Genomic DNA, 19381 nt, shown 5'->3' with positions numbered 1-19381 from the left:
TTCTGATTTGGATTCCTTTTATTTCTTTTTCTTCTCTGATTGCTGTGGCTAAAACTTCCAAAACTATGTTGAGTAATAGTGGTGAGAGTGGGCAACCTTGTGTTGTTCCTGATCTTAGAGGAAATGGTTTCAGTTTTTCAGCATTGAGGACGATGTTGGCTGTGGGTTTGTCATATATGGCCTTTATTATGTTGAGGAAAGTTCCTTCTATGCCTACTTTCTGGAGGGTTTTTATCATAAATGGGTGTTGAATTTTGTCGAAAACTTTTTCTGCATCTATTGAGATGATCATATGCTTTTTCTCCTTCAATTTGTTAATATGGTGTATCACACTGATTGATTTGCAAATACTGAAGAATCCTTGCATTCCTGGGAGAAACCCCACTTGATTATGGTGTATGATCCTTTTAATGTCCCACTGCAGTTCTTGATACATATGTCTTAAGTTATTTTTTAAAAAAATCACATGGAAGATTAATGAAAAGGAAGCAGGAGAGAAAGAATACCTTGGTCTTATAAAGTTCAAGCTCATTATCTGTTACTCGCCATGGTTCATCTTCTTTCATTTTATCTGCAATATCTTGTTCTTTATCATCTTCATGAAGTCTGTATGGCTCAATCATTTCATCAAAAGCTACAATACTTAGAAAAACAGAATACAGGTAATTAACCTTATGCTGAATTACTTAACAGTAAGATCTTAAACACTAAATCATAACTTGAAAAGTTAGTGTAATTATAACTATAGAAGTTAGTGTTTTCCAACCATCGTGCTCCCTTCCATACTCTGACTATAACAATCACTCTGGCAATTTATTTTGAAAATAGCAATCACTAGTTTCTCTAACTGGTTAGAAATTTAGAATCATATTCATAATAAAAGAACTGAAATTTTAACTGCTAGTGCAGGTTTCCTTGTATCTGCCCCTGCTCCTATACCCCAGCCCGCCAACCTAAATAAATTTTATCACATAAGCCAAAATGATCCTGTTAAACAATAAGTCTAATTGTGTTACTCCTTTACTCAAAACACTCAATTGCTTTCCCAGTTCAAGTACCACTGAAGAGAAGTAGTGTAAGAAAAGGTACTAGAACATTTTGAAGGGAGGAAAGGGCAGATATTAAACATTTAAGATCCAGAATTAAGCTGTAGGTCCAAAGATACTAAAAAGGACAAAAGATAGTGGAAGAACATGAACAGCATTCTAAACCTCTATGAATGTGAAAAACATATTTTTCAGAACTAGTCTCATACAAATCTCCTAGTATATATTCTTCTATAAGAGAAAAAAATGTCTCCCTGACTACAACCTTACAAGGTATACCTTACTGTTCTCTACTTAAAATGAATTCTTTATACCAGCTTCATCATATATTCAACATATATCTGAAAGTAATTAAAATTATGTACAGTAATATAAATATATATAATTATAACAACTTCCATATACCATTCCCAGGTAGAATAGTCCACAAGTCTACTTTTCTTTGACTCTTGAGAATTGTGAATGCAATTACTATAGGCAAATTCTTAGATTTATTTTTTACCCTATTTCAGTAAAAAAACAAAATAGTGGAAAGTATTACACATGTGGAGTAAGGACTGAGTGGTCATAATGAACAATGGAAATTTAAAGAACCATGTGGAATTTCTGTGGCACTAATGATTTTCAAAAACTACTTGTAAATCAGTAATTGAATTCTTCTCTAAATATTAAAAACCCTTTAGACTTACTTCAGTATCTGCAATAGGCATGCCAACTATCTGCTAGATTAAAAACAAGCTGACTTCACATGTAACTAACAGCAGGCAAAGTCCCCAGGTAATTAGTTTAAGTTAAATGATCTGTTAGCATGTCTGAGTAGGTCATCCATAAAAGAATCAGAAATTTATACAAAGTAATTAATCCAATAACTTACTTTTCTTTCTTTGGTTTAGTATTAATATCTCCTAAGACCATGATATCAGAGAAGTCTATCCGGAACTTGCTAAGCAAAGTAGCCATCCTAGAACAAAGCATTGAGACACATGAAGGATGTATATAGAAGTATTCTTATTCTATTTAGGGCTGAATCGATAGGTACTAAACAGAGTCCATCTGAATTAACTTACAAAGTAGACATCTAAATTCTGAGTAGAAACTTGTGTTGTATTCTTTTACTTTCTCTGAATCTCTCCTTAGTATCCAATAATGAATGGACAGAGCAAGACATTAATAATGAAATCTGAATGGCAACTAGTTTTTTTAAAGTTAATTTTAGTCAAATTATATTCGTAAGTATATGTATTTCAGTAAAAACTAGTAAACAGTTATTTTAAAATTATTTTTGGATTATTCTTCTATCCACAAATAATGCATATTTCAAGGTCCAACTCTGACTTTTCGGGCAAAACTGAAGCTATAACTGATGGCAGATTAAGTTCACAGCTTTTTTTTTTTTTTTTTTTTTTTTAAACTGGGACAAACGTGAAAAGGAGCTCCAATAAGCCTCTAATTTTTCAGTAAATAAATACCTTTTTGGAGGCAGAGTTGGCAATTAAACTTTGGTGGTAACAACAAAAAAGTTGAAACACACATACAGGAAAAGCAATTAACAAAACAGGATTTTATTTTTAATAAAATGAGTTTTCTAAATTAAGGTAACAGAAAACAAACAAGCTATAGGTTTAACTTTTAAATTACTAGTATTTCTTGCATAATTCATGATTTGAAATGTATAAACACTTAGCTCAACTCCAGTGTAAAGCTACTAAGTGCCTAATATGTGTTATAGGACCCACAAAACTCAAATCTAAGATAAGAAAATAATTCAAGCCTCAGAATGTAATGATTGGTATCAAGTATATCGTGTTTCAGGAAGGGAATGTAACAACTAGAAAGAAACAGGGAAGGCGTTATGAGGAAGGTGACAATAAGTACTGGGGTTTTAAAGAAGGGAGTTATTTTAACAGAGAAGGGAGGAGGCAAGTGAAGAACTATTTGTAGTAGACAGATGAGAGCAGGCAAAGAAGTGAAAGTCTGAAATCATATGTTTGTTTAGAGCAGATGTAGAAATGTAAACTGAAGTACAAGGCGTATTTGGGGGAATAGGAGATAGAGACAGAAAGGAAACAGGAGGACAGATTGTAAAGGGCCCTGTCGCCTAGACTCTCTGTGGTGTGTAACAGAGAAGTTAAAAATATTTGGGGCAGAGGCATCACATGATCAAAGCTTTGCTTTCTAAATGTGAAATTGGGAGCAATATGCATGATATATTACGAAATGATCAGAGATGAGACACAGTGTACTTAGAGAAGCAATGAAACCAGAACTAGAATTGTGACAGGACAGACAGAAATAAGAAAATGGACAATGCCATCCTGCATTTCTGTTGTCTAGAAGTCTACAAAATATAACGCATATACAAATATCACTTTTGTGTATTTTTTACCGATTTTTCTTTTTAAAAAAGGCTGCTTAACACTTTGATGCTGCAAGTATTTAATAAAGATTTTCTAAAATGTTAATACGTTAAAAAATATTACATATAAGTAAAACCAAGAATCTAAACTGAAACGTTAAGACTAAAAGAGAATGAGGTTTTACTTGTTTAACTAGACTTTTCAGCTTCACTACAGAACAGAGCAACATGACTGACATTTTCTGTGTTGTCTAATTGTTATCCCTATCAAATCTATATTGAAATAATGAAGTACTACTAGATAAATGCCCATCAATTTAAAACAGACTTACGCTCTCCGGTCATGGTCTATTCTGTTTATTTTTCCACCAATGAATACTCTGATCTTACAATCTTTCCACTTTTTCTTGGTAGTCAGAAGATAAGGTATCAATAAGGTCAAACCTGAATCATAAAAATATAACAAATCACTTATTAAAACACTAATTTCTCAATTAAGAACTTTTAATTCAAGTTAGTTGCTAAAAACACCTTTATTATAACTCAATATGAAAGAAAATTGTTCTTTTGTTCTTTCAGTCCTTCCTTAATAATTCAGTCAAAAAGCCACTTGGCCTGAATAAGGAGAGAGGCCCAGTGGAGTCAGGGCCCACGCGAGGAAGTCAAAGAAATGAGATAGTGGCCTGGCAGGGTAGGGAGACTGGTTATATCAGGACTGAGGAAAAGAGAGTATTCACTGAAGCTAACGGGAGCCATGTTTCTCAATGGAATGAGAAACATAAAAAGGGAGAAGCTGGAGTGAACCCTGCAGTGTTGCAATGGAAGTGGTTTCAATCTATACCTGTATATACAAATAGGTGTGTGGGGGTGGGGGTGGGGGGGTGTGTTTCCTACATCTGTCCACTAAGAGGGCCTGGGAGCAGTCACACCCTAGTAGAAACGGGCATTTCTAATGCCCTGACCTTTGTTTCTAAATACCATTCTCCACTAAAAGGAATCAAGCCTCTTTGGATAAAGGGTGATTCAAGTGTTGGTGTAGGTAAAGTACACAACTGAGCCTGGAATGTCTTATTTTATCAGAAAATAAAGAATGATTTGGACATGACAAATGGACACAGAAGTTATCCTAAAGAGAATACTGCTGGCCAAATCTGGGACAACATCAAAACAAACTATGAGAATGAAAAAATCATAATCCACTGAATAAAACAGGAATCCATAAGTCCACACAGAAGTAAAGAGAAAGCTCCTCTTTATAGTTAAACACCAACTAATAAATGAAGACATGACAGGATTGGAAAAATCACCATTTGGACACCACAAACACACCACAACAATTGTAACAGCAAGAATAAATTCAGGCAGAAATATCAATGGATGCTAAAGATGGTGCCAAAAATAGCAGTAATGATGGTATATGTGCATAGTCTCAAAGTAACTCCCCATGCCCCAAATATCATAATCATGAAAGGGGGTAACGATAAGTTTTCAGTATATAAACCTTGGGAAAACCACCTTACTCAATGGTCAAAGCTACCTTCACCAGTGATGAGACAAATCAACACCATGCCACCTGATAAGACGCAGACAGAAGGGCACAGCATCACTTCTGTGATATTTCTACCCACAGAAACTAATTATGATGAATCATTAAACAGCACTCCAAATCAAGTGACATTGTACAAAATGGTCTGTAATATCTAAAAATAATGTTAAAGTCATGAAGCTCAAGGAAGGACTGAGCAACTTTCAATTTGAAGGATACTGAAGGGACAGGACAACAAAGTGTGATGCCTGATTCTGGAACTAATCCTGTTGCTTTGGGGGACCTGGCTTAACGGGAATGGGGTCAATGAAGAGTATATACCATTTCCTAGTACTACCCCCAAAACTTCAGAAAATTTAAACTTCTTAAAAACATATATTAGCAACCTTACCTCCATCATCAAAAAGCCACCAGACATCAATAGTGTTCTTTCCCTGTTTTTTCTGAAACTGTGTACTGGCTTCAAGAAGCTTTTGGTCAGCTACATTTAAAGGCACAGCAGGGCCTTTGGGTTCTGAAGGATCAAGCAGAAAAATAAGATATTAGGGAGAAGGTAAATATTAAAGTATATTTTGCTAAATTCCCATAGTTCCCTAACTTTTGTATATTCAAATGTTTATAATGTAGTTGTATATATGACATCAATCATAAGGTTATAGTTGTTTATAATTTAAATATACTTTTAAAAGGGTTACAGATAAATAATATCTCTATAATACCTAAACTCATCCAAATTATCTTGCCTAATTTCTAATATTTTGAAGCATTTTGAATGAAAGAGAATCATAAAAACTACTAAAGAAAATTATGATCGCTAGATTTTGATTTTTGAAAAGCTGTTTCAGGCTAACTGGGCAAATTAAGCTTATGCCCGTTCCATGAACATAATTTCTTTTGTAATCTGGTTTCTCAATAATTTAAAGCTCAAAAAAAATTTTAAATGTAACGTTATCTGTAATATAAAAGACAGAAAGAAATGGGAGACATATCAATACAGTCATGCAGTTATCACAATGAAACCTCTCAATCTAAGGAAAAACTCCCTCATCTATACCTAACTTTTGTCCCCTCAATATGTGAGGCCCAATTCTAAAGCCATATAACCACCACATCTTTCTTTGAATCACAGAAAGACTGTGGGAACTCCTAGGAAGGGCACCCATCTACTGTAGGTCTAAAGAACAATTTATCAAGGGAGTTCCCATTATGTATCCCCAGGAATTAAAAAGGAAGAAAAAAAAAATCAGCACCGACTCTGTGAGCAAGCAAATGACTATAATGAAATCCCTACACCAAATTTTAAAAGCATAAATCCACAGAAGGAAGTCTGATCACTTTTGTAGAATGTCTGTCATTCACTTTTCATGCTGCCATGATGTACGCAAAACATGACGAATGATTTTGCATGATGAAATAATATGGCTACCAAACCACACTGCTCCATAACTCTCACCTCTATCTCCTTCTCATAAAATTCATGTACGTTGACATGACTGTATCTCCCAAACGCAGCAGGACTGTGAGAAATATTGTAATTTTTGAAATGAGAAATATATTAGTATCAAAATTAAGGGCTTGGCTGGGTACAACTGATGGTAAAGAATGCAAGTGACACTGTAAATAAACCTATTTCAGTGTCTCTACTTATCATCTAAACCATGCAGTTTAAATTTAAAAATTAAAATACTGACTTTCAGGATTTGAATATTTCTGAAATACTACCATGATTTAAAAGAATTTGTCTTTGATATAAAAGAATTTGTCTTTGATATATCACCTTTTCCTGGGGTAATTTAATGCTTTAGTTGGCCTAATGATAATTTTTCTAATCTGCATTTAATAAAAAACTGTAACATCACCTCACCATGGAAATAAAAACCAAGGCAAAGAAAGAAAATAATAAGATTGGAGTTAAAGAATTAACAGTATGAGAAAAAGGATTAAAATAAAATGATGAAAAATGCCTGCCTTTTTTCAACAGTGGTTGAGTTGGAGTCTTGCCATCCTCTTCCTCATCTAGATTATGTTTAAAAAACACAAAATATAAGTTAATTGCCTTCTTATTAATAAAATAATGAAAATGTAACTAGAACACATTTATAAATAAAACATAGTATGAAGAAACAGTGTGAAAAATAATTAAGACTGAAGATATTTTCTACACTGAGTGTTCAGGATTTGAAAAAGCAAACATATTTTAGACTCCTCCAACAGGGCTACTGAGTAACACCCACCCCTAAATTTCATTCCTGTAAAACGGACAAAAACTTTAGAATTTTTAAACTTTTAAACTTTCATACTTGAAATTAGTTGCTCTGGCTTATAAAGTAGAAATATGATATTATAAAACTGATGTTGCAAGTAATACATAAATTTCAAACATGCCACTGCATCACTGTGCAAATGACTGACAAGGAATTTTAGAAGCACTTAATAGATATATTTGGTATTTGTAAAAATTAATCACCACTTGAAATATTTAGGAATTTGATCAGAGACAAGAGTCCTTTGGTTTATATAAAATGCCAGGTTATACAGGAGTGATTTTTCAAATACATAAATTTATATATATACATATATGTATATGTGTGTATATATATGTATATATATATACACACATATATACACGTGTGTGTGTACATGCATGTATATAGCATATGTTGGTCCATTTACATACCTATAAATATTTCCTAGGGTTAATAGTTTTCCTAATCTGAAATTTTTTTCCTATTCTAAGCTGTACTATTTGTTTAAGGCACATAAAACTCCCAACTTGGACAGGAAAGAGTACACTGCAGTGGGCTCTTGAGTCAGACTCCCAGCATTCCAAGATTACCTCTAACCCTTCTTCTAGCCGTGTGACCTTAAGCTAGTTACTTTACTTAACTCCTCACTTTCCTCATTTGTTAAAAGGGTGAACAATACCTACCTCTTAAGGTTGTCATATTGCAAGCATTAATGCACTCAGCTCAGTGCCTAGCACAAAACATATATTCAAAGGGTACTCTTTCTGTCCCTCTGCATACTGTATGCCTCAATAAGACAGACGTACGAAATATAATAACTATACCAGAATGTTTATAATTCTGAAGACGTTTAAAATTATATAAACTTTCCTATATTTTCTGTACTAATTTTGAAAATAATTGGCTAAATAGAAAATAAGCACAAAATAAATGCTATTTTTGAATGCTAATTTTTATGCCTGTTATGGAACAAGAAACATTTCAATTATTACATTTAATTTAATAGTATTAAATATTACTGTTCATATAAAGTAGATATTTGATATTATCTATTTTTAATGATAATAAAAAACATAAATATAACTATGGACATTCTGTATTCATTTCAAAGAGCTCAGAAATGTCAAGGAAATCTTGACACTGAAAAATGATTTAAACTAAGTTAAAGGCGTTTACATTTTTATAATAAAAAGATGAGTAGAAATGTACTGACCCAGTTCCCTACTCTATAAAAATAGACTTCATAAGATTGTGATATACATTAATGAGCTAATGAATGGATAACATCTACTACAATGTGAGAGGAACAGTAGATGCCTGATAAATATATTACTTCTCCTCCTATCATAGTTTTACCTGTTAATTCCTAACAGATTCCATAAAGAAAGGATCTGTTTTAGGCAAGAGAAAAGGACAACAACAACAAACAAGAGGAAATGAAAGAATGTATACCACAAACTAAAAATAAATGCAGGAACATAAGAAGAGTTATCAGAACCAGTTTATAGAATTTTGAGGTGAAATAGAAAAAAAAAGATTATAATCAAGCCAGCAAAGAATTGATATGGAAAATGGGTCTCAACTAAACTCTCAACTACCACTACTCTAAGCAAACAAGGTAAATAAGGAGGAAAGAAAAAAGCAACATTAATGCTTCTAAATAATCTAGAAGAGATTTCAGAGATAGGAGTTGTCCAAGGTTATCAATTTCAGAAAAAGAATGGTAATTATTTTACAGGAAGCAAAAGTATGATACGGTTTGATGATTTACAGTGCAGATTTTTCTTGTTGCATGTCAGCTGGGAGTAGGACAGATGGAGATACTAGGCTGAACAGAGGTAGGAGAGTGAGGGTGGGAGAGTAAGATTTGGAAGTCATTCCTCTTTCCTTCTCATAAACATGACATAGAGATTTGTGGATGAAATTATCCCAAAGTCTCAGGAGATTTGGAAATCTTTTTGTGGCTTAAACCACATTAGCCACCAGGAGTATTTATTTCTGTAATTATGGCCCAACAGTTCAGCAGACAAACGTAAATTGCTCATTTCTTGGGAGGAGACTACATTGAGCAATAAAATTACACTTGATATTTTACTACACTGTTTTACCTGAACAATACCAGGTACAGTAGATGTAAAAATATTCTGAGTATCTCAGCACATAAACAAAACCCCTGGTATTGAAGTATCTTGATTTACAAAAAAAATTATGTAAACTAATTTTATAAACATCATTCCTTTCAGTGTTATCATATGCTATATACACATTACTCCAAAACTACCATGTTTCTTTCCAAGTTCAGATTAATCTATGCTTTAAATTAAAATTAAGTATAAATAAAAACATACAAGAGCATGTTTAATAAACTGGCATGGTTTCTGTTCTATGATCTACTTAATACCTTAAAAATAATCATTTGTAGCCATTTTGGAAAGGCATAAATTTTACCTGAGCAACTAGAAATGAACAATACACGTTTGAGAACTGGTTACTTTGTAAGACATACCATATAATAAAAACTATTTCTTCCAAAATTAAAACATTACCATTAATAAAACTTCTTGTTTGAATAAAAATTACCTTTATGTGTAATTGATTTTTCGCTAGATGGTTTAGAAGTATCTAAATCTGATTTTTTACTATACTCCACACTTAGTACCACATCCTTAACACCAGGAGACTTCTCTTGTGATGACAGTAATTCTTCTGTAGACATAAAGTATTCAAAATGTTATCTGAATCTTTTAACAAGAGGGCATCATGGTATAATAGCAATTAAATGACAATTTTAAGCAAAGTTGATAATGGTAAGCTTATAATGAATAATTTCTTATTATAAACAAATGTGACAATCAATTTTGAAATGACTATTCAACTAAATATCTTTAGCCACAACTAACTGTCAGACATTTGAATTAGGTGATGGGGAATCAGTAATGAGTGAGATGTACAGAACATAAGAATCTGGTACACAAAAGAATGATGTATAAAATGTGAACCAACTCTACTCTAAAAGTCATTTACACATGAAAAAATTTAGGATGTGACAAATGTTCATATACATATAAGATGACAGACAACAGTGAAAAATTATACCCATGACTATAAAGCCAAAACTAGGGGATAGAGTTCTTTCGTAAGCTCATGGTGAAATTGCCGTCTATTTTTAAAGCACTTTCTTCATTTTTTGTTTTTTGGGAAGGAGTTAGTAAACGTTTAGCTTCCACAATAAAAAAGATTTATCATAAAGACAAACATAATATGAAATTGATCTTCTATCCATAATCCTCATCACTGATATGTGTATATTAAGAGAAATAACAATAGAAAGTATGTAAGCCTCAGTGCCAGCACTATGCTAAGAGCTTCACAGACAGTATCTTCACAATAGCCTTATGAATAAAGATGAGGAAACTGAGGCTTGGAAGTCAACAAATTTGCCCCAGCTACAAAACTACTAAGAGAAAAAGCTGGAATTTGCAAAGCATATCTGACTCTACGGCCTATGCTCTTAAGCCCTGTGCTAAAGCAAATTCCTGTCTCCAAATCTTAATGATGAATAAGGAGACTTTCAAAACAATTCTTATGATTATAAACACGTGAAAATATTTTCTTGAACTTCCAATCACATTTAAATCTCAGCAAATTACAGAGTATATCATTTATTAGCCAAACTCTGATATTTTTGAGAGTGAAAGGGAACACTACTAATAATTATGCAGAGTTATTAACAGGTATCCTAAACCAAAATTACTGTTAGAGCATAACAAGCATAATAAATAGTATTTTGCAAGGCCTACTCCAGAGTAAGAAAATGCATTTTCAGCAGGCCATACTTTTGTGTTACATGGATAAAGACCTCAAAGCATTCCTTTCAGAAATGCACAATACCCTTAAAGTGGTGGGGGGAGTGGGAGGATTAGAACAGCTTAAATACATGAACAGATGAGGAAAGTTCATTATATGCCTCTCAGCTATTTAGCCTTAGCTAATTTTGATGACCTGGTTAATTAATTGATAAGGATAAAATATTAGGTACACAAATTTTCTTAAACTTACAGTATTTTTTAAGCTACAAGGAAATCATTAGAGGGTATGGAATTTTCCATAGTTTTTATAAAGTTGCCCAAAGTGCTAAGTATACTTTAACAGGTTTTAAGCTTAATGAAAAAAAAGTTTTAAAAGCTTAAAAAATTATATAGTTTGAGAGGAGATCAGTGGGTGTCAGGGGTTAGAGAACAGGGAAAGGGTATGAATGGAAGCTATAATGCAGTAGCACAAGGGAGATCTTTGTGGTGATGGAACAGCTCTGTATCTTACATGAAACAACATATGTGACAAGTGAAACAGAACCACACACATGTGCTTGTGTGCACATTTGTACACACAAGTGTATGTAAAAGTGGTGAAACCTGAATAAGGTATGTAAATTGTCCCAATGTCAATTTCCTGGTTTTGATACAGAACTATAGATACGATGTTACCAGTGGGGGAAACTGGAGGGAGGGTACACAAATTTTTGTGAATCTATAATTACTTCAAAATGAGAAAGTTACAAAATATAGTCTTTTCTGAAGAAAGAGTAAATGATATAACAGAGTTTAGTTGTTCATTATTAATATGCCTCTATGTACAAAGTATATCTTCCATAAACATGAAAATGTCTAAAATGTTTTCCTCTGATTATTTTATTTATCATGTAGTTTTATAACTTTGGCCAAACTACAATCATAACTAATGTTTGTTTCTCTCAAACTTATGATTTGAATTGAATTTTATTCTATTAATAATTACTAGCCACCATTCAGGTTGGTACAAAGAGAAAATCCAAACTTTGGTAGAGCCAATCAGATCTGATCTTAAAATGCCATACAATAAGTATAGGACACATATTAGATAGTAAATATTAAAATTATTAAAGAATTTGTAGAATTACATATAATTTTCTAACAAAGTAATTTATATTTTTAAGATAAAAAATGTATTTCAAACAAGATTTACCTTGTCCTTGAAGATGAGATATATCCAGACCCTCTTTTAGGCGGATAACTACTACTCCATATTGTATATCAAAGGCGTCACTGTAACAAGAAAAAAACAAAAAAAAATTCTTTTAAATCACAAAAATTTCTGTCTCTCTCCTCTATAAAATGAAGGCAATAGTAGATGATCTCTAAATTTACTTTCAGCTTTAAGTATCTGATTCTTATAATATGCTTTAAAAATTACAGTGACATCCATATTTTCTCCAGATTCACTGGAGAAAAAATTAATAGACATGTTAACCTTCCTCTGCTGTACTGTGCAAGATCTAATTAACTATTAGAGAAGAAATAACTACAAGTATTTTAAAAAATAGTTAATAAAGTAATTGAATCAAAATCAATTTCCTTAAAGAAAATCCAGTGAATATAGCTCTTAGTCTACTTCAGACTAAAATAGCTAAATGTTTTTGCTATAAGGTATAGAAATTTCTATAATGTATATAATTTCTTTAAGCTATAGAAGTTGATTTGCAGTTTCAGACCCTCCATACTGTTAATACATACATAGTAAATAAAGTATACCTCAACTGTTCAAGGTATTTAAAATCACAACCAGAACATAAGTGTCACAAGATAAAAGAGTAAGCAGTATCACTGCTTTAAAATAGCCATCAATGTCTATGGTTCCAGAAACCAGAGAGCAATATTTTACCTATCTTTAAACTGCTGCTTGACATATAATACTTGGATTAATACTTGACTCTCAGAGCAAACATTCACTTCAGTTCCTAAAAGATCAGTGTCAGAAAAGACTCCTTTCTTTCAGCGCTCCCATTATGACAAACTACAACTAATAATGAATGAATTATTTGCAAAAATGTCACTTTTTCTATTTTCTAGGATAATTACTCCATCTCACTGGTCTTACAGCTTCAAAGAAAAAAAGCATACTCTTTGGCTCAAAGCCCACATGATGTAGTCTTTCTTTCACAGTCTCCTTCTTTCCCTAATCCCCATGCGTACAAAGTACAGACTACAGAATTAGAAAGGGAGAGTGAAGTGCTGTTTACGAAAAAGTTAACAAACCCAAAGCCAAAGACCAGTCACAACCTCTGACAAACCAGCAGAGCTTGAATTTTACTAAAAACCATTTAACAATTACTTGGGAAGTCTTAAGTATCGTATATTTTACTAATGAATATAAAGAGATATATGAAAGTAAAGTATGAGATCTGGTTACTTCCACAAAGATGTTTCAAGGTATCTATGAAAACAAAAGCATTCTATGTGATACAGGCAAATAATTATATGGTTCTACCAATAGATATAACAGGAGCTCCAGGAAGGGAAATAACTCCAGTGAGTTAAGGATAAACAGATAAAAATTCACAGAGAAGTAGGATTTGAATCTGGTACTAGAGTTATTTTGCCAAATATAAATTTTTTTTAAATGACAATTTTTATAAAGAAATACTTTATAAGGAGTGAACAGTTCTATTTCAGCAGCATCTGTGACAAGAAAAAGACTACTCTTCAAGTATGATGTACTAAGAGGGAATCCTTATCCTCTATAAAACAGTGTGAATGAGATAAAGAGATTTGCTAAATAAATACTAGGAATACTAGAAAAGGTACTTTTCAAGATTAAAAACAAAATATGACAAAATAGAAATTTTATTCTTTTTATTAAATAACTCACTCCCAAAACACCTTTGTAATAGATTAAACAGATACGTATCCAAAAATAACACGGATAGATTCAAATCAGAAAGACAAAGTAACAAAAGGATAAGAACTCATTAGACAACCTGTAAGAAGGAAATTAAAGTGAAGTAAATCAAAACTATGCTGTCTTATAAACATCATTGGAAATACCACTGAAAAGTGAATAGTAAACGCAGAACTTAATACTTCAAGGGGGTGGAAAAGCAAACATGTAAGTGCATTTTAAAAAAAGAAATGTAAATAACTTCCAAATGATTATTTTCATTCTATGCTTCTACTAGAAGAGACTATATGAGAAACAGACTTCAAAAACCAGTGCAAGCTTTCAAAATTAATATTTTCTGAATCAACTAAGTTACTGAATTAAAAGGATACTTACTGAAATAAGTTTATATACATATCCATATCCCTCATATCTGCTTGCAACCAGTCTTTCTTAAATCCAAGGACAAGTGTGTTTGGTTTCATACGCCCAAGACCAGCAGCCTAAAACACAGAAAAAATACAACTTTAAAGATATGCCACTCACAAAATGCTTTTTAAATGACAATATCCTCCTAATGGACAGCCTCTAAACATTTTTATTTTTAACGTGTTTTTATAAATTTATTTATTTTATTTATTTTTGGCTGTGTTGAGTCTTCGTTGCTATGCATGGGCTTTCTCTAGTTGCAGTGAGCGGGGGCTACTCTTCATTGGGGTGCGGGGGCTTCTCACTGCTGTGGCTTCTCTTGTTGCGGAGCATGGGCTCTAGGCGCGTGGGTTTTCGTAGTTGTGGCTCGTGGGCTCTAGAGTGTAGGCTCAGTAGTTGTGGCGCATGGGTTTAGTTGCTCCACGGCATGTAGGATCTCCCCAGACCAGGGATCAAACCAGTGTCCCCTGCATTAGCAGGTGGATTCTTAACCACTGTGCCACCAGGGAAGTCCCTAAACATTATAAAATTGTGTACCCTTATCAGCAAAAATAGTTGAGCATCCAATGCATGCATATTTATAAATTATACATACATTAATTATATTACTTATGATTAAACATACACAAAAATATAAGATAAACACCTGAAAAGTTCTAAATGTATATTTTGTACTTTTATGATTTATCAGAATTTTCATTTTTAGGAAGGGAAAGATGATGGAATATACTTAACCTTTCATAAAAATCATAACAATACAGTGGTATTCCCAGTTACATATTTTGCCATTAAAACCTAGAAGCAGAAGTCCAAATTGAATACATGCGTTGTTGGCTACAGTTCAGAATTCCATCAGTTTTTCTTGCAACTTCATGTAGAGTTGCAATTCAATATGCTTATACAAATATGCTCCCAGATCCAATTAATTTCTTTTGTAATTTTTTAAAAATTAATTAATTAATTTTTGTCTGCATTGTATCTTTGTTGCTCACATGGGCTTTAGTTGCAGCGAGTGGGGGCTACTCTTCATTGTTGTGCGCAGGCTTCTCACTGCAGTGGCTTCTCTTGTTGCGGAGTGTGGGCTCTAGGCGCGCGGGCTTCAGTAGTTGTGGCATGCGGGCTAAGTAGTTGTGGCTTGCGGGCTCTAGAGCGCAGGCTCAGTAGTTGTGGCACATGGGCTTAGTTGCTCTGCGGCATGTGTGATCTTCCCGGACCAGGGCTTGAACCTACGTCTCCTGCACTGGCAGGTGGATTCTTAACCAGTGCGCCACCAGGGAAGTCCTCTTTCATAATATTTTAAAACACACTAAAAATTCTATTCCCAAGGTTGGCTACTCACATAAGATTTTTTTTTTAATGGTAAAAGATAAATAAAACAGTTTGCCATTTTAGCCATTTTAACATGTACAATTCAATGGCATTAATTACATTCACAATGTTGTACAACCAACCCCACTATCTGTTTCCAAAAGTTTCTCATCACCCTAAACAGAAATTCTGTAAACACTAAGTAATAACTACCCGTTCTTTCCTCCCCCCAGGCCCTGGTAACACCTAATCTACTTTTGTCTCTACGAGTTTGCTTATCCTAGATATTTCCTATAAATGGAATCACACAATATTTGTCCCTTGTGTCTGGCTTATTTCATTTAGCATAATGTCTTCCAGGTTCATCCATGTTACAGCATCTATTAGAACTTCTTTCCTTTTTATGGCTGAACAATATTTCATTCTATGTGTACACTACATTTTGTCTATCCATTCATCTGTTGACACATGCTTAGGTTGTTTCTATCTTTTGGCTACTGTGAATAATGCTGCAACAAACACTGGCCTACAAATATCTGTGTGACTCCCAGCTTTTAATTTCTTTGGGTATATGCCTAGGAGTAGACTTGCTGGATATACAGTAATTCCTTTTTTAGACTTTTGAGGAACTACTAAGCTGTCTCCCACAGCAGCTGCATCATTTCACACTCCCACCAGCAATGCAAAGGTTCCAATTTCTCCACATCCTCAGCAACACTTGTTAGTTCCTGTTTGTTTGTTTACTTAATTACACACATGCTAGTAGTGTAAAATGGTATCTCACTGTAGCTTTGATTTGCATTGCTCTAGTGACTAATGATACTGAACATTTTTTCATGTGCTTATTAGTTATCTTTATTTCTTTGGAGAAATGTTTATTCAAGTTATTAGCAAATTTTTTAATTGGGTTGTCTGTCTTTTTGTTGCTGCTTTAGGAATTCTATGTATATTTTGGATATTAAACATTATCAGATATATGATGTAAAAAGATTTTCTTCCATTCTGTAGATTGTCTTTTCATTTTCTTGATAATGTCCTTAGATGCACAAAAGTTTTTAATTGTGAAGTCGAATTTGTTTACTTATTTGTTTTGTTGCTTGTGCTTTTGGTGCCATATCTAAGAATCCATTGCCAAATTCAAGGTCATGAAGATCTACCTCTATGTTTTCTTTAAAGAGCTTTATGGTTTTAGCCCTTATATTTAGGTCTTAGATCCATTTTGAATTAATATTTTATGTGCCATGAGGTCACACTTAAGTTTTTATAGGTGATATACTTAAATCATTTTTTGTTAAACTTACCAAGTGCTGACCATGGGCCAGACACTGTTGTAAAGACTCTGCATAATTAGGGAACAAAAGAAATAAGCCTAACCATGTAAAGTTTACATTCATTTTCAAAATGTTCTATCCATGCACAAGTTTCTTTCAAGAAATAAGAATTTTTTTTCCACTCTACTATAAACAATGCTTTGCCCTCAGGAGACAGATAAAGAATATTTTTTATTTAAAAAACTGTTATATAGCAAGGTAGCCACTAACCACACAACATAATTTTGATATTTTTGGGGTTTTTTGGTAAAAGAAAACCAAGAAATATCTTCAAGTTTTATTGTTTTTTAATGAAGTAAGCTACAAGATGACCAGCAACTTCTTGATGGTACAAAATACTGTGAGAGTTACTCCGTTTCTCATCACAAACTTTGGTTACAACCTTATTATAATTAAAAGGTTTTATTTTTATAAAATTGACAGTAACATTCAGAGGTACTCTGTGCACTTCTGTTTTCAACTTCATTATCGTAATAACTTTCCCTTGAATGAGTAAAGAAATTTCACATCTATCAGTCATCCTAAATCCTTTGTAAATTCTAATCGAAGTACCTATTCAGTTAGAAGTAATGTTTTCAGTTTCCATAAAACATCATGTGTTTTAAAGAAATAACATTACTGAAAATATGTCTTCTCTGGAACATATTCCTTTTGGCTCACAGAAAATCAGTTCTTCATGGACTTCCATAATTGAAACTGATATAGCAAAATGCAGTCATCTGAAGCTTATTACAAATAGCTTCGGTTTCAATCAAAACATTCTCACTGTGTTGTTTTTTTGAATCGTTAGCAATGTTTTCTGTGAATCTTCCACCAGAACTTGCTGACAAGAAAGGCATTTAGTTTGTTATAATATTTTTCTGTGTATCATCATAACCATTTTTACTGTAGCAGAAAGAACAACTCTTTCCCCAATAGTATGTGGCTTTTTATTTCTGTCATGACTATTAAGTAAAAACATTTCCAAACATCATGGTTTTCTAATTTAGTTAAGTACTGCCATGAGATTCATATTTAAGAATTACTAACAAGAAATGAAGGAAACAAACAGCAAAGATCAATAAAACTAAAAGCTGGTTGTTTGAGAAGATAAACGAAATTGATAAACCATTAGCCAGACTCATCAAGAAAAACAGGGAGAAGACTCAATAGAACTAGAAATGAAAAAGGAAAATAACAACTGACACTGCAGAAATACAAAGGATCATGAGAGATTACTACAAGCAACTATATGCCAATAAAATGGACAACCTGGAAGAAATGGACAAATTCTTAGAAAAGAAGAACATCCCAAGACTGAACCAGGAAGAAATAGAAAATATGAACAGAACAATCACAAGCACTGAAATTGAGACTGTGATTAAAAATCTTCCAACAGGGCTTCCCTGGTAGCGCAGTGGTTGAGAGTCCGCCTGGCGATGCAGGGGACACAGGTTCATGCCCCGGTCCAGGAAGATCCCACATGCCGCGGAGTGGCTGGGCCTGTAAGCCATGGCTGCTGGGCCTGCACGTCCGGAGCCTGTGCTCCGCAATGGGAGAGGCCGCAACAGTGAGAGGTCCACGTACCGAAAAAAAAAAAAAATCTTCCAACAAACAAAAGCCCAGGACCAGATAGCTACACAGGCGAATTCTATCAAATATTTAGAGAAAGCTAAAACCTCTCCTTCTCAAACTCTTGCAAAATATAGCAGAGGGAGAAACACTCCCAAACTCATTCTACGAGGCCACCATCACCCTGATAACAAAACCAGACAAAGATGTCACAAAGAAAGAAAACTACAGGCCAATATCACGGATGAACATAGATGTAAAAATCCTCAACAAAATACTAGCAAACAGAATCTGACAGCACAATAAAAGGATCATACACAATGATCAAGTGGGATTTATCCCAGGAATGCAAGGATTCTTCAATATATGCAAATCGATGTGATACACCATATTAACAAATTGAAGGATAAAAACCCTATAATCATCTCAATAGATGGAGAAAAAGCTTTCAACAAAATTCAACACCCATTTATGATAAAAACCCTCCAGAAAGTAAGCATAGAGGGAACTTACCTCAACATAATAAAGGCCATATATGACAAACCCTCAGCTAACACTGTTCTCAATGGTGAAAAACTGAAACCATTTCCTCTAAGATCAGGAACAAGACACGGTTGTCCACTCTTACCACTATTATTCAACACAGCTTTGGAAGTTTTAGCCACAGCAATCAGAGAAGAAAAAGAAATAAAAGGAATCCAAATCGAAAAAGAAGTAGTAAACTGTCACTGTTTGCAAAGGACATGATACTATACATAGAGAATCCTAAAGATGCTACCAGAAACTATTAGAACTAATCAATGAATTTGGTAAAGTAGCAGAATACAAAATTAATGCACAGAAATCTCTAGCATTCCTATACACTAATGATGAAA

General features: G+C 33.4%; 1 protein-coding gene and 1 long non-coding RNA gene across 6 annotated transcripts in view; one reads left to right on the top strand and one right to left on the bottom strand.

Moving 5' to 3' along the window:
* Window positions 1-19381, bottom strand: part of SLC12A2 (solute carrier family 12 member 2) — a 109276-nt gene that overhangs the window by 6585 nt on the left and 83310 nt on the right. The window contains exons 18-25 of one of the 2 annotated variants that reach the window (XM_067731627.1): window positions 14284-14390; window positions 12196-12275; window positions 9775-9900; window positions 6917-6964; window positions 5340-5462; window positions 3735-3846; window positions 1921-2007; window positions 507-642 (exon numbers count right to left, since the gene is read on the bottom strand). In XM_067731627.1, the coding sequence (XP_067587728.1) occupies window positions 507-642; window positions 1921-2007; window positions 3735-3846; window positions 5340-5462; window positions 6917-6964; window positions 9775-9900; window positions 12196-12275; window positions 14284-14390 (819 nt within the window). The remainder of the gene's footprint in view (window positions 1-506; window positions 643-1920; window positions 2008-3734; window positions 3847-5339; window positions 5463-6916; window positions 6965-9774; window positions 9901-12195; window positions 12276-14283; window positions 14391-19381) is intronic. The other variant, XM_067731628.1, reaches the window with a different exon arrangement.
* The window catches only part of LOC137221627 (uncharacterized), a 49660-nt gene that overhangs the window by 15882 nt on the left and 14397 nt on the right, over window positions 1-19381 (top strand). The gene's annotated exons all lie outside the window — the stretch shown is intronic.

The sequence above is a fragment of the Pseudorca crassidens genome, chromosome 3 (assembly GCF_039906515.1).
Source record: "Pseudorca crassidens isolate mPseCra1 chromosome 3, mPseCra1.hap1, whole genome shotgun sequence".
NCBI lineage: Eukaryota > Metazoa > Chordata > Mammalia > Artiodactyla > Delphinidae > Pseudorca > Pseudorca crassidens.
This window is presented reverse-complemented; position numbering and strand designations above follow the sequence as displayed.